The following is a 15,661-nucleotide window of genomic DNA, read 5'->3' on the forward strand; positions in this document are numbered from 1 at the left end:
CCAACCGTGTCAGCCAACATGCCACACTCAACTCTTAAGTCTAACTTAACCTAGTACTTATTTCTCATCACATGACCTCTCCCGCCCACCTCTTTACCAGGCATAACTAAACGATAGCCAATCTGGCTGGCAGCCTACCAGATGGCTTTCTTGGATTCTCGAGCCAAGAAGCTCAGAGCCCAACATCATCAGGGTGGGGAGGTTGCTAGATGGCCTTCAGGAAGGCCAGGCTGACCCACGGGAAAATGGAAGAGCTGGTTAAGAGAGAAAAGACAGAGGAGGGTGGGAGAGAGATCCTGAAGGCTCTGTGGGACCGCTGACTTTCCAGAAGTTTCCCGGCTCTGGATCCTTTGAAGTCTGTGTGTATCTCTGTTCCTGTACCTGTGAATTTACCAGTGATTTCTTACGACAGTCCTACCCTTCCCGCACATAAGCTTGGATAAGTTTGTGATTCATGCACCAACAAGCCTGAAACCTCGGGAGTCCTACTCTTACGAGAACCCTAGAGAATCAAGGCAGGGAGCTTGCAGACCAGGAACTTTCTAGATACCTGGATTAAGTCTTGGGCACAAAGGAAGAGACATGCCTTGGTTGCAGAAGTCTGGGAACAGATAAGAGGGGTACCCGGGGGACTGAGAGAAGGCACTCCTACTAAATTCTTCAACAGAGGAGAGCATCAGTGGGCAGAGGAATACAGAGGACAGAGCAGAAGAAGCTGAACCCAGAGGAAAAGCTGAGACCAGTCACTGGCAAGATGGCAATGAAGCAGGGCAGAGGGAGAAAAGGCATTTCAGCAGGAACATGGAGAGACGTGTTTCTGAAATGTCTGACCTCAGGGTCAGACCTAAGGACATGGGAACCCCCATCCCGGTTGTCTCCAAGGAAGGCATGGTCTGGGAAGCTAAGGTTCCTTATTCATCCCGCACGCTTAACATATGTGTACTGAGTATGCAGACACAACGCAGAGTCATCCTGAACCTTCCTAACTCACCCACAGGGTGGGAGTCTTAGTTGTTCAGTCGTGTCTGACTCTGTGACCTCATAACTGGCCAGGCTCCTCTGTCCATGAGATTCCCCAGGCAAGAATACTGGAGTGTGTTGCCATTTCCTTCTCCAGGGGATCTTCCCCACCCAGGGATCGAACCCTGGTCTCTTGCACTGCAGGCAGATCTTGACTGACTGAGCTACCAGGGAGGCCCTCATCCATAGGGTAGGGGTGATTTATGAGCTCTAGGCCACAGATGGGGACCCGGGCTCTCTGAGATCCAGTCACCCAGTCAGTAACTAACAGAGTCAGTTGTTGTTAAGCTGTGTTGTTCAGTCATGTCCGACTCTTTGCCACCCCCTGGATGGCAGCACGCCAGGCCTCGCTGTCCCTGCCATCTCCTGGACTTTGCCCAAGTTCATGTCCACTGAGTTGGTGACACTGGGACAGAGTTGGGACTCAGCCCAAATCATCTCACTACAAAACCCATCTTCTGAATGACTCCATATGCCCAGTCCTTGCCCCTTCCAGTGGGGCATTTCTTGCCTCTGATCCACCTTCTTCACTAGGTAAAAAGACGCCTGAGGGCAGGGACTAAGTCTCGTCCCAGGCCCACGTCATGGACTCCTATTTCTGGGCTTAGACCCCAAAACTCAATAAATGGTTGTGATGCGAACGATAATAAAGACACTACTAGGGTAATCAATCAGCAGCCTGATGTCTGGGGACTCTTCCTTCAAGACGCTAACATTCTCCCCCTGCTGCCCAGGAATGAAGAGATGAAGGTACAGATAACAAACAGGGTGAGCCTGTTTCTGCCACTGAAAGAAAGTGAAAGTGAACTCACTCAGTCCTGTCTGATTCTTTGTGACCTCATGGACTGTAGCCTACCAGGTTCCTCCGTCCATGGGATTTTCTAGGCAAGAGTACTGGAGTGGGTTGTCATGTCCTTCTCCAGGGGATCTTCCCGATCCTGGTCTCCCCCATTGTCCATATACACCCCAATTCATTCACAGGAAACAAACTGAAGATAATCTTTCATCCGTGATTGGCTGTGACCACATTTATTATATAAATGAGTGAGAGGAAACTCCCAGGCTCTGACTGGCCTGGGACAGGAATGGAGGAGCAGAAGGCCATCTCCAATATTGAGAGCAGAAAAGCAAGAGCAGCGATTAGCTGGGTCAGTGAGCTCCCCGGTGCAGAATTGCAGCCTGCAAGGTCCCACTGTCAACTCAATAATGTGTCACCTTCATCTGAAAACTGGGGAAGGCTCACAGCCAGTCTCCACACAAGACTATAACTATGAGATGGCCCCGCTCCAAAGCTAACAGGCAAAGTGCTATCTTTATCTTCAAGTTCATGAGGGAGGGGGACCTTGGGCCCTTTGCTCTCACATCAGTTCAATTCTGTCACTCAGTCGTGTCCGACTCTTTGGTACCCCATGGACTGCAGTATGCCAGGCCTCCTTGTCCATCACCAACTCCCAGAGTTCACTCAGACTCATGTCCATTGAGTCAGTGATGCCATCCAACCATCTCATCCTCTGTTGTCCCCTTCTCCTCCCGCCCTCAATCTTTCCTAGCATCAGGGTCTTTTCAAATGAGTCAGTTCTTCACATCAGGTGGCCAAAGTATTGGACTTTCAGCTTCACCATCACTCCTTCCAGTGAATATTCAGGACAGATTTCCTTTAGGATGGACTGGTTGGATCTCCTTGCTGTCCAAGGGACTCTCAAGAGTCTTCTCCAACACCACAGTTCAAACGCATCAATTCTTCAGTGCTCAGCCTTCTTCACAGTCCAACTCTCACATCCATACATGACTACAGGAAAAACCATAGCCTTGACTAGACGGACCTTTGTTGGTAAAGTAATGTCTCTGATTTTTAATATGCTGTATAGGTTGGTCATGCCTTTTCTTCCAAGGAGCAAGAGTCTTTTAATTTCATGGCTGCAGTCACCATCTGCAGTGATTTGGGAGCCCCCCAAAATAAAATCTCTCACTGTTTCCAGTGTTTCCCCATCTATTTGCCATGAAGTGATGGGACCAGATGCCATGATCTTCGTTTTCTGAATGTTGAATTTTAAGCCAACATTTTGACTCTCCTCTTTCACTTTCATCAAGAAGCTCTTTAGTTCTTCTTCACTTTCTGCCATGAAGTTGGTGTCATCTGCATATTTGAGGTTATTGATATTTCTCCCGGCAATCTTGATTCCAGCTTGTGTTTCCTCCAGTCCAGCATTTCTCATGATGTACTCTACATATAAATTAAATAAGCAAGGTGACAATACACATCCTTGACATACTACTTTCCTGATTTGGAACCAGTCTGTTGTTCCATGTCTAGTTCTAACTGTTGCTTCTTGACCTGCATACAGATTTCTCAGGAGGCAAGTTAGATGGACTGGTATTCCCATCTCTTTAAGAATTTTCCATAGTTTGTTCTGATCCACACAGTCAAAGGCTTTGGCATAGTCAATTAAGCAGAAACAGATGTTTTTCTGGAACTCTTGCTTTTTTGATGATCCAACGGATGTTGACAATTTGATCTCTGGTTCCTCTGCCTTTTCTAAAACCAGCTTGAACATCTGGAAGTTCACGTACTGCTGAAGCCTGGCTTGGACAATTTTGAGCATTACTTTGCAAGCATGTGAGATGAGTGCAATTGTGCAGTAGTTTGAGCATTCTTTGGTATTGCCTTTCTTTGGGATTGGAATGAAAACTGACCTTTTCCAGTCCTGTGGCCACTACTGAGTTTTCCAAATTTGCTGGCATATTGAGTGCAGCACCTTCACAGCATCATCTTTTAGGATTTGAAATAGCTCAACTGGAATTCCATCACCTCCACTAGCTTTGTTCATAGAGATGCTTCCTAAGGCTCACTTCGCTTTGCATTCTAGGATGTCTGGCTCTAGGTCTCATATCAGGAAATGATTTATTTGCATCCGATCTCAATCCTCCTCATGGAGAAGGAAATGGCAACCCACTCCAGTGTCCTTGCCTGGAAAATCTCATGGACAGAAGAGCCTGGTGGGCTGCAGTCCATGGGGTCGCACAGAGTCGGACACGACTGAAGTGACTTAGCAACAGCAGTAGGCAAAATCATTTCCCTTTCTTTGCCCTCTCCTCCAGGCTTTTGTGGGATTCCCTGGTGGCTCAGACAGTGAAGTGTCTGCCCACAATGCAGGAGACTGGGGTTCAAACCCTGAGTTGGGAAGATCCCCTGGAGAAGGAAATGGCAGCGCACTCCAGTACTCTTGCCTAGAAAATTCCATGGATGGAGGAGCCTGGTGGGCTAAAGTCCATGGGGTCACAAAGAGTCGGATATGACTTCACTTTCTTTTCTTTCCAGGCTTTTGTGAATGTGCTTTGCTTCAAGTTCCTCTAAAGGTGAGACTGTTCGGCAGCAGTGACGGAACACCGGGTTGGAAACGAGATCCCTTCAGCTCTGCACCTTACTGGCCTTGTGACTTCAGGCAGCCCAGGGTCGCCCCAGGCCCACTCTCTTCTTAATGTAGAGGATAACACTTCATCTACTCAGCAGGGCAAAGAAGGCATTATTTCAGGCCATCTGTCAGTTATACATGACTTTAAAGCTGTGAAAGAAGGCGATGAAATAGACTCTGCATTTCGAGTCCCCAGGCCTTCTAAATATTTATTACATGAAAGTGCTTCATGAGACAAACTGTTTATGCTTCTGTGCAAATTTGCTCAACAAAAGTCCCTTCTCTCTCCCACTCCATGGGGGTGCTGATTGTTTGAGAGGCTAGTTAAACGTGGCTTCACAGAATCCAAAAGGATGCTAATGCTTGACCAGAAGAAAGGATGTGAGAGTGCACACGTCTCTCTGTATGTGATGGAAATTTCTGGAATGTTACACACACACACTCATACACACAACCCATACACACAGACTATGAAGACTGGCTATCTGTTAGAAGAGGGATCTTTTTCTTTATATACTTCCAAAATGCTCAGAAATTTTTTTTTTACCCAGAAGCACATGATTACTTTTATCATCCCGCTGCTGCTGCTAAGTCGCTTCAGTTGTGTCTGACTCTGTGTGACCCCACAGATGGCAGCCCACCAGCCTCCACCATCCCTGGGATTCTCCAGGCAAGAACACTGGAGTGGGTTGCCATTTCCTTTTCCAATGAATGAAAGTGAAAAGTGAAAGTGAAGTCTCTCAGTCCTAAAAAGGCCTAACATAAAGAACCACCACCAGCACCACATTAAAAAAGTTCCTGGAAATTGACTGTACGTCTCAATCTAGGGCTGCCATGCCCTAAGAGGAATAAGGCTGCACAGTTTTCAGATTTCACTGCCAAGGCTCAACCCGTACCTGCTTAGTGCTCGATATTCAACAACATTGACTAGTAAGCACATACTCAGGGCTGGCATCGTGCTAGACCAGGAGTTGGCCAGCCACAGTCTGTGCGCCAAATCCAGCCCACCACCTGTTTCATAAATTTTTCTTGGAACATAGCCACGCTTACTCATTTATGCATTGTCTGTGGCTGCTTTGTGCTAGAAAAGCCAAGTTGAATAGTTGCAATAGAGACCAAATGGCCCCAAAGTCTGAACTATTTACTCTGTGGCCCTTTACAGAAAAGGTTACCAGCCCCTGTGTTAGGATGGTGAGCGTGACAGCCCTGTATCCTGCATGCATGGAACTCGGAGTCTAGTCAGGGGCACTTAGTCATACAAATAAATGTACATTTGTACCACACTAGCAAAGAAAGGTGTGTTTGGTGCCTTTAGAGAGTATTATTGGCAGCTGACGGCTTCCCTGGTGGCTCGGATGGTAACGAATCTGCTTGCAATGCAGGAGATCTGGGTTCAATCCCTGGGGTGAGAAGATTCCCCTGGAGAAGGAAATGGCAACCCACTCCAGTATTCTTGCCTGGAGAATCCCAAGGACAGAGGAGCCTGGCGGGCTACAGTCCATGGGGTCACAAAGAATTGGGCATGACTGAGTGACTAGCATCTCATTAGCAGCTGACATAGTTGGGAACATCATGGAAGACAAAAATGTCCAGTAGGTACAAAGTCTCTATGATGGGAGAGAACACAGAAATTAAAAACAACAACAAAAACAAAACAGCAAGAAGCCAAAGCGGACAGAGGTTAAGGCCTGGCAACGTGTGACAGCAGATAAGGCTGGGAGGGGACTGGGAGGCCGACCACACAGGACTCTGGAGACCCCGATAAGGACTGTGTCTGACGAGAAATGGGGACCCCTTGAAGGGTTTCCAGTGAGGTTGCTGGAGACAGGATGAATGTTATGAAAGACTTTCTCTGACTTTCTGGTGGAGGAAGGCTAAAGGAGACCCAGGTGGGATGGGTCAGCCAGTTGGGCAGCTGTTTTGCAGAGGCCTGGATGAAGATGGTGGCAGCTTGAACCTCGGGGTACAGATGGTAGGGCTTAGAGGGATGAAGTCTGTCAGGTGACGCACAGAAGCAAGGCCATCAACCATCCCAAACGGTCCCACCTGCCTGTGAAGGAGGCATCTGATGTCATCACGGGTTCCATGGTTTCAGATACAATAGAAATATTCAATAATGAGAAAAGATCTTTCTATAGTTCATAAGCCCAGTTTGCCTTTCTCTGTGCTTCCTGCATATTCTGAGACTGTGGTGGATGCCGAGCCTTTCAGATGCATAAATAGTGGCCATCTCCTCACATGGTCCCTGTTCCATCATGCCTCCTGGTCAATTCAATCACCCCTAAAATGAAGGTGCAAGCCAACTGGAACATGTAATTTATGTCTTCATACCCTAGTTCAGTCTATCTATTCACTGTGAAAAAGGAGAAGTACTCGTTTTTCAATTTTGATTAAAAATATAAAATGCCCTCATTTGACCTCCTTTGAATGAGCCACATGTCTGTCAGGCACTGGGTCAATAAAAGCATGACTGGAATACTAAATGGTGCTTCTATTTTGGGTTCACTCGAAGACTTGCTTTCTTTCCTATGTCTCCTGCCTTTCAATGGCCAAATCGCTATGTTAGTAGGCAATGAATTACTGCCACATATGTGTCAAGTTCTGTGGAAGCAACAGGCTACGGGACCACTCAGAAGATATGATACACAGTTGAAGGAAAAGACACTGTTGACCAAACAGGAATTCTGGGAGCAAGACCAGATCCCTGGCAATGAATACTACTGGCAAGTGGGAGTATTTATCTTCTCATATTTCCACTTGTAGAGTTGTCAGTTTGAAAGGAAGAGGAATTTGAAACCCAACAAATAAAATCTTTATTCCTCAAGGCAAGCTCCATTCAATCACCATGAATTGTAACTGAGATTTCCAGAACAGTGTGTTAGAAGCCCAGCCAGACAACATCCAAAGAACTGGATTAATTCAGTAAAATGAAAATAACACATCAGTCCATTGAAAATCTGGAGAGAAAATACTGACATTGTCATTGAAAGCAGCATGACAGAGCAAAAAGAGAGCTAAGAGCTTTGGAGTGAGGCAGCATAAGCAGCTGGCAAATTTAACCTTGGATAAGCTATTTAATGCTTCTGAACGTCAGTTTCCTAAACCACAAACCATGGATCATAAGACCTAGAGTTGTTCTATGAATGAGCTAATTTGTGAAGATCCTTGCACATAGTAGGGGATTAATAAATGATAGTTCCTTTCCCTAAACTGCCCAAATTCAATTCTGGACTGAAAGAATGGTATACAGATCCATCACACTGGACAATTCCAGGACAAAGAGTCACTCAAGTGTTCTGCCAGTTCAGGGCAAGCACCCTAACTTGCTCCTGAGAGCAACCACGAATCCGATGGAGACCCTAGATTCAAAGATGAAGAAAAAGCCAGAAAAGGAGAAAAAGGCAGCAAAGGGGAGAATGTGTGACTCCTGTTTTTACTACCTGCTAAGAAGAAATTGTGAGCAACTGACTGTGGAACCAGCCCTGTGAGTCAGGCGCTGCCCGGCACTCCTCGGGCTCGGCACAGGAGCCTGGAATGCAATTGCTCACTGTTTGCTTTATGACAATACATCTTCTGGTTGCTCAGGACAGGGAGGGTGGAGGCATCTCTGGACTCTGTTTTGTTTTGATTTTTCCAATCATCTATATCCATCCACCCATCCATCTATCTTCCATTCACTGTCTCTCACCGTATACCTTCTGAGCACCTATTATGTGACTGTGGGACACATACCAAGCATTTGAGAAGATACACAGGTGGATGTTTTAGGACAGACATGCAGGGTTGCGGGAGTTACCTATCTAATCCAGCATTCCATTCGTGTGCGTGTGCGTGTCTAACACCCATTAGAGGAAGACCTTAATAGTGTACACATTACTATTAAGACCTCACCATATTACAGGTTCTGTGCTACACGCTTATATGTGTTATCTTGTTTGTCATAACTACTTTATGAAGTCAACATTGTTATTATCTTTAATGGACAGATCAGAAAAATAGGACTGGAAGAATTTGATTACACAGCTTATAAATGGTAGAGCAAGGATCCAAAGTCAGGTTTCGTAATGAGGAAGAAAGAATCAGCAATGTCCCGTTTGCTGAGCCCCTTACCCAGAGATGTCAGTGTATATCTTCTTTGTATCTGTTCTCTGACACAATAAAAAGAGGGCTGGTGTTAGAATAAACAAAACAGTGCATCTAACAGCTTCAGAAGATATAAGCAAAAAGGTACTGATGGAAATGAAAGATTAAAGACTTAACTGAGGTTCTAGCTGTGACTGTTCATGTACATTTACTAAGATCTGAACCGTGACTTCACTGGGCCCTTTAGGAAAATACTTTTGCCACTGACCAAAATATCTTCTTTACTCTGGAGTCACTGACACCTAAACAACATTCACATGGCCACATACGTGCTCCCACTTGTCCTGTGATGGTGGGGAAAGAGAAGTGGGGTAGAAATTAAGATTCCCATGTGAAAGATGCACTGGCAGCTCAAGACAATAAAGAATCTGCCTGCAATGCAGGAGACCCAGGTTTGACCCCTGGGCCAGGAAGTTCCCCTGGAGAAGGGTATGGCTACCCACTCCAGTATTCTTGCCTGCACAATCCCACGGACAGAGGGGCCTGGTGGGCTACAGTCCACGGGGTCGCAGGAGTCGAACACAACTGAGCAACCACACTTCCACCTTTCATGGAAGATGAGAGTTAAAGTCATATGACCACTAAAGCAGTGGAACCACGGGAGGTCAAAAATCTCCACAGGAAAACAAAAGTGCTCCGGACTAGGAGCAACTAGTCATGAGTTTGAATCCAAGCTATGTGTCCTTGGGCACAACAGTTAATGAGCCCCTCTGGGCCAGTTGCCTCATATCTACAATGAAGAGAATAAGATCTACCTCACAGTATTTTTGTAAGTCTAAATAACTTTAGGCAGACCATAAAGCCAATTCCTTCCAACAGTCACATTTGTAAAATGACAAGGACTTCGGGACTTCCCTGCTGATCCAGTGGTTACTCTGGGCTCCCACTGCAGGGGCATGGGTTCGATCCCTGGTCAGGGAACTAAGATCCCACATGTTGCATGTCAAAAAAAAAATGTTTTAAAAAGAAAATGACAGGATCTTATACATTGGCTTCTACTGTAAATTGACAAGATCCTTTGCAAAGACATCACTAGTACGTTATCCAAAAATTCTTCCATTAAACGGAAATAAGTTGAGTGGCTAAAAGGTCGAGGCTCCCTGTGCTAAACCAGAACCCAGTCCTCAGTTTTGACTGCAAACCCTTCAGATCGTTTCCATCCTGCTAATAGGCACACACGCTATCCCGTCTCTTTCTTGCCCCTCCCCATTCTCAATTTAAAGGTGACCACATTCTACATAATACCCGCAACACCCCTCTGTCTTCTGTGCTTCATTCTGAAGTCCTCATTATGTCCCTCAGAAGGCCCCTCAAATGTGGGGCCCTGTTATATGACACCTGGTCGTGGTGGTTTAGTTGCTAAGTCTTGTCCCAGTCACTGGGACCCCATCGACTGTAGTCTGCCAGGCTCCTCTCTGTACCTGGGATATCCCAGGCAAGAATACTGGAGTGGGTTGCCATTTCCTTCTCCAGTTAGATGATGTTAAAGAGAGCTAAATCTTTTGAGGTAGTTCCAAACATCAGAGCTAGAACTGGTGGGGTGGATTTAGAGGAAGGTTCCAGCTCTGTGAAGGGAATATGCTTGGAACAGTGGTGGCTGGCCAGCTCGGAGGCAAGCTTCTAAAGCAGGCAGCTCTCCACCAAGAAAGCTCAGCAGAATATCTCACCTCCTGCTGCTTGACTGAACCTCCAAACATCACATGATTTTATCCAGAACTTACTGAGTGCTTTCTAATGTTCTAGGCATTAGAAATGCAAGTATGAGTAAAATGCAGCCCTCGGCTCTCAAAAGCTCACTGGAGAGACAAACTCATAAGCAGGTAGTTATAAAGCAATATGTATATGTGTGTGTGTGTGTCTGTGTGTGTGTCTGTGTGTGTGTGTGCACGCGCACGCATGCAGGCATGCTCAGCCATGTCCAACTCTTTGCAACCCTAAGGACTGCAGCCCCTCGGGCTCCTCTGTCCATGGGATTCTCTAGGCAAGAATACTGAGTGGGTTGCCATTTCCTTCTCCAAGGGATCTTCCCAACCCAGGGATCGAACCTGTGTCTGCTACGTTAGCAGGTGAATTCCTTCCCACCGAGCCACCAGGGAAAGTGAATGTCCCTCAGTCATGTCTTACTCTTTGAGACCCCATGGACTGTATAGTCCATGGAATTCTCCAGGCCAGAATACTGGAGTGGGTAGCCTTTCCCTTCTCCAGGGGATCTTCCTAACCCAGGGATTGAACCCAGGTCTCCTGCACTGCAGGTAATTCTTTACCAGCTGAGCCACAAGGGAAGCCCGAGCCACCCAGGAAGCCCTTTATAAAACAATGAGGTAAGTACAAAAATAGAGAAATTAGAGGGAATGCTGCGGGGTGGCCTAACTCAGGAGGTGGCCCTCACTCAGGTGGGCTGTTCTTTCTGGAGGAGGTGACACCAAACAGCCTTAAAGGATGGAGTAGGGGAAGCAGTGAAGGGTGAGATGGGGACAGTGTAGGATGGGTGTTCAGGGTGAAAGACTGAGCGTGAGCAAAGGAACAACCGTGACCAACAGAATGGTGTAGGAGAGGTCCTCCAGGCAGTTGGATAATGCTAGAACAGTCCACGGGAGTGGGGAGGGGTGGGAGACAGGCTGGAGCTGCAGACAGGAGCCTGGGGAACGGGGGCCTTGTAACGCGCATTCTGCAGCGTGAACTTTGTCCTAGAGGCAATGGGCAGCCCACACCCTAAAGGTTCTAAGCACACGGGTGACTAAGTTTCCATTACCTTGGATTTAGGAGGTTTTCTTTTCTTTTCCCAAAGGGAGACTGTAGGACAGCTTTGAGAACTGCTGCCTTGAACTCTGGGAGCCCCAGGGTCAGAACAGCCCTGCTTGACTCACCCGAAGGCAAACACCCAGTTCCTTTGGTCCTTGCCTCTTCCTCTTCTGTCTCCTGAGCCTCTTGGTAATGCTGACCTCACAAAAAAGTGACACGGGCACTAGGTGACTCAGCGTTACAGAGGGCTTGGAAGCGGCCGAAGTCCACGTTGAACCCTGAGCATCTTTCTGCAGCAGGCACGCTGGCGGGGAGGTAGGCTCGGGGAGGCAGGTTTGCTGCAGTGAGCTCCAGGGCCCGCCAGCCTTGTGATCTGGCAGCTTCTCCCCGCCTCTTGCCTTTCTTGCCTTCCACTTAATACCCGCTGGCTCCTGGCTGACTTGGCCAGACACCGGGGTGGGAAGGGACGGGCAGTACAAGCCCGCCTTGCAGATGAAAGCATCCTTCTGGCTGGGCTCTACCACCAGACCACTCCTACCTCCCCAGGAGGGGACCCTGGCCTCCTGGGCTTTTCTGAACTGCTGCACCTCCTACCTCTCAAGCTGCCCCCTCCCCAACCCTGGGCTTCCCTGATGGCTCGGCAGGTAAAGAATCTGCCTGCCAATGCAGGAGATGCAGGTTCGATCCCTCGGTCCGGCAGATCCCCCTGGAGAAGAGAATGGCAACCCACTCCAATATTCTTGCCTGGGAAATCCCAAGGACAGAGGACCCCAATGGGCTCTAGTTCACGGAGCTGCTAAGAGTTGGACACAACTTCATGACTAAACAACAACAACAACCTCCCACCCCACTGGCTCCTTCTTCCTTCCCCATCCTATTTCATCCCCCAGATCTATTCCTCACTTCCCAGGGCCCAGTGTCTCCACCGCCTCCCTGAAAATCCTGTCCATTTCTTCTCTCCTGAATGAGTCATGCTCCTTTGGGCTCCTTTATTAAGCGCCTAAATGCCCCCCGCCCCTCAAACTTCCTTGATCACTCCATTCCCAGCCCCTCCCTTCTACCACTCCCCTTCAGCCTGAGCACAGGCTGCCCCCTGGTACTGGTTCAGCTGCTCTGACCACTCCCTTCACACAAATCCCTGAATCAGCCACAGCTTCCCACTAAGCATATTCCCTCTGCTGGGAATGGCCTCATCCCTGTCTCCCTTCTGAATATCCTTCTGGGCACAGCACAAATGTCACTCTGACCCAAAGGCTTTCTCCTCTCATCTCCAAGACAGATTAAATCTAACAAGACTTTGCTTACCTTTTTAAACAGAGGGTGTTTGGCTTATGTTATAATAACAGCTAGGGCTGATGTATCAGGCACTTCTCAGAGAACCCTGTATAGAGTAATTCACTTAATTCTCAGATTCACCCTGTTATTACCTTCAAGTCAACCTGCCCGAGTTTACAGTGAGCCAGTGGGAGAACTGAGGCTTAAACTGAGGCTCTAATGAGAAGCAAAGCCACCTCTCCCACCCAGGAAGCCTTTGAATCTTGGAGTCTCACTCTGTTCCCCTGGCACACAGTGGGTGACTACTAAATGTGAGCGTTCTGGGTTTAACTGAACTTTGCTCAGCATGCATCCTGGTACCTTCCTCGCATGTATGTTCTGGCTCCCCAAGCAGTCCACGAGATCCTCAGGGAGACAGGACCAGGTCATCTATTTTCTTCACAGGCCTGCCATCACAAGCATAATGGGGAGCTGGGGGATCCTCAGAGAGCTCTAGGGGTGAAGATGGGGGCAAACTAACTTTGGATTAAGGCATGCCTTGAAGGGTGAAAGTGTTAGTCACTCAGTCGTGTCTGACTCTTTGTGACCCATGGACTGGAGCCTGCCAGGCTCCTCTGTGCATGGAATTCTCCAGGCAAGAATACTGCAATGGGTAGCTATTCCCTTCTCCAGGGGATCTTCCCGACCCAGGGATTGAACCCAGGTCTCCTGCCTTGCAGGCAGATTCTTTACCATCTGAGTCATCAGGGAAGCCCCAGTGTATGCCTTAGAGTATCTAATTTACCAAGGCTTTTTCACACGCCTGAGCTCATCAGCTGGATGTGGAGAAGGTAAAGAGGACAGAGGTGCAGATGGCCTGAGATTTGGTCAAGGTCTTAGAGCTAGAAATAGCTGAGTGAGATGATAGAAATTACAACCCAGGACTCTGAATAAAACAACAGAAACCCTGCTCATGGTGTGGTCCTGGGCAGCTGTGGCCATCAAGAAGGGGCAGGCTGATGTAAATCAACTATACTTCAATGAAAACATTGGAAAAAAAAAAAAAAAGATCAAGGTCAGCCAATTCTTTAAAAGAAAAAAAAATGGGTGGACTGCGTATTCAGCTACCCCCTCCCCCCATGGATGAAGTACCCTTGGTTGTTGGGAAGGGGAGCCTGACCCAGACTTCTAGACAGAGGCTGGCTGAGCTGATTAGGGCAGAATGTGTTAAGGCAGGTTCAGCAGGACCTCTGGGGACCTCTCGGAATGTTTGGTCACTCTCACCAGACAGAACTCAAACAAACCCCCTGAGAGACCACCTGATTTTCCAAGCGGTCTGATGATATATCAATAGAGACAAATAAAGAGTCAAGAAAAACTGGTTTGTCCCTCCCATTAGCTGGAGGCAGTAGGCAACCATTGGACTTTAGCCCACCAGGCTCCTCCATCCATGGAATTTTCTAGGCAAGAGTACTGGAGTGGGCTGCCATTTTCTTCTCCAGGGGATCTTCCCAACCCAGGGATCGAACCCCGGTCTCCCGCATTGTGGGCAGACGCTTTACTGTCTGAGCCACCAGGGAATCCGATAATATATCAATAGATATAAATAAAGAGTCAAGAAAAACTGGTTTGTCCCTCCCATTAGCTGGAGGCAGTCAATGGATGCCTACTACTTGTAACTCTCCCATCCCATTTCTAAAACATCTGTATCTTTATTTCACTGTCCTAAGCTCAGCAGGTGAAGAATACGCCTGCATTGCAGGCGGCACAGGTGACGCGGGTTCCATCCCTGGGTCGGGAAGATCCCCTAGCGAAGGAAATGACAACCCACTCCAGTATTTCTGTCTGGGAAAATTCCATGGACAGAGGAGCCTGGAGGGCTACAGTCCATGGGGTCGCAGAGTCGGACACGACTGCGCGCATGGCACAAGCCAACACAACTTCAGATGGGATTTACTCGATGTCTTGGGCAGAAGGGAAGGCTTTTCCGGCTCAGGTGGCTTCTGCAGAAGAAAAGCTTTTCCCTAGAAGGAAGACCGACCCCATCTTTCCGCCAGTTTGGCTGCCTCTCTGAGCCTTCATCTACCCACCCATCCCGCAGAATCGTGGCAACAACTTGTAAGCTCCCAGCCCCCGCGTCCTGCAGATCCGACTGATCTCCTGGGTCACCGTCTCACGCTCCTCACAGTTCAGGAAATGAATGAGACACTGCAGATGTCTACGCTGTAGAGCCACCGCCTACCGGGAACCTCGGACCCTTGTAGCTTCATATCAGGCTCGCAGATGGCCGAGCTCCGGCCCGAGGGGTCGACAGGGGACTAGGCAGGCTGTAATTCCGGGGGCGCGGCGGGGAAGGTCGGAAACGCGGGTCTCCGGACCCCGGCATCGAAGCCCGGGGTCGCCGTTCCCCTCCCGACCGCTCGCGGGAGCTGCCAAGCGCCCCGCGAAGCCAGTCCGGCCACCCGGCTCGGGAAGCGCCTGGCTTACCTGCGGCTCCACCAGCCAGCGCGGCTCCGCGCCCAGGGGCGCCGGGCGCGCGGCGCGGAACGCCGAGTACACGGGGATGCGGTGCTGGGTGCTGTACAGGGTGGCGAAGCGCTCGGCGCCCTCGGAACGCTGACAGATCCTCACGTGGGCAGCGGCCGCCGGCCCCGCGGGCGGGGTCCCGGCGTAGAAGAAGCGGTCGCACTCGCCGAAGCCGGCCTCCTCCCGGCGCACCAGCCGGCCTTCCAGCAGCCCGGCCAGGGCGAGCAGGCCGCCCAGCGCCAGGCAGCGCTCGGGGCCCATGGCGCGTCTGCGGGCCGGGCGGGCGGAGCGCGAGGCCGCACAGCCTCGCAGCCGGGAAGTCGGAAGCCAGGCGCGGCGCGGGTGGGGCGCGCTCGGCCGGCCGGGGTGGGCGGCCCCGGCGGCGGGGGCGGGCCCGCGTCCCGAAGCCGCGCCCCCCTCGCGCCCGCCTCTCCCAAGACGCCGGCGCCCGCCCGCCTCTGGCTGGGCGCGCGGGTTCGGGGATGCTAGCCGCGTCCCCCCCGCACGGAGGGCCCGCACTTGGCACCGCCTGGACTCTGCCGTCCGAGTTCACAGGCTCCGGG

General features: G+C 49.5%; 1 protein-coding gene across 1 annotated transcript in view; it reads right to left on the reverse strand.

The window, feature by feature from the left end:
* ENDOD1 (endonuclease domain containing 1) overlaps positions 1–15,427 on the reverse strand; it is a 34,475-nt gene extending 19,048 nt beyond the window's left edge. Inside the window, exon 1 of the mRNA XM_004016534.5 lies at positions 15,060–15,427. Coding sequence (XP_004016583.3) covers positions 15,060–15,359 — 300 coding nt within the window. The 5' untranslated portion in view covers positions 15,360–15,427. The remainder of the gene's footprint in view (positions 1–15,059) is intronic.
* Positions 15,428–15,661: the final 234 nt, after the last annotated feature.

The sequence above is a fragment of the Ovis aries genome, chromosome 15, assembly GCF_016772045.2.
Source record: "Ovis aries strain OAR_USU_Benz2616 breed Rambouillet chromosome 15, ARS-UI_Ramb_v3.0, whole genome shotgun sequence".
Taxonomy (NCBI): domain Eukaryota; kingdom Metazoa; phylum Chordata; class Mammalia; order Artiodactyla; family Bovidae; genus Ovis; species Ovis aries.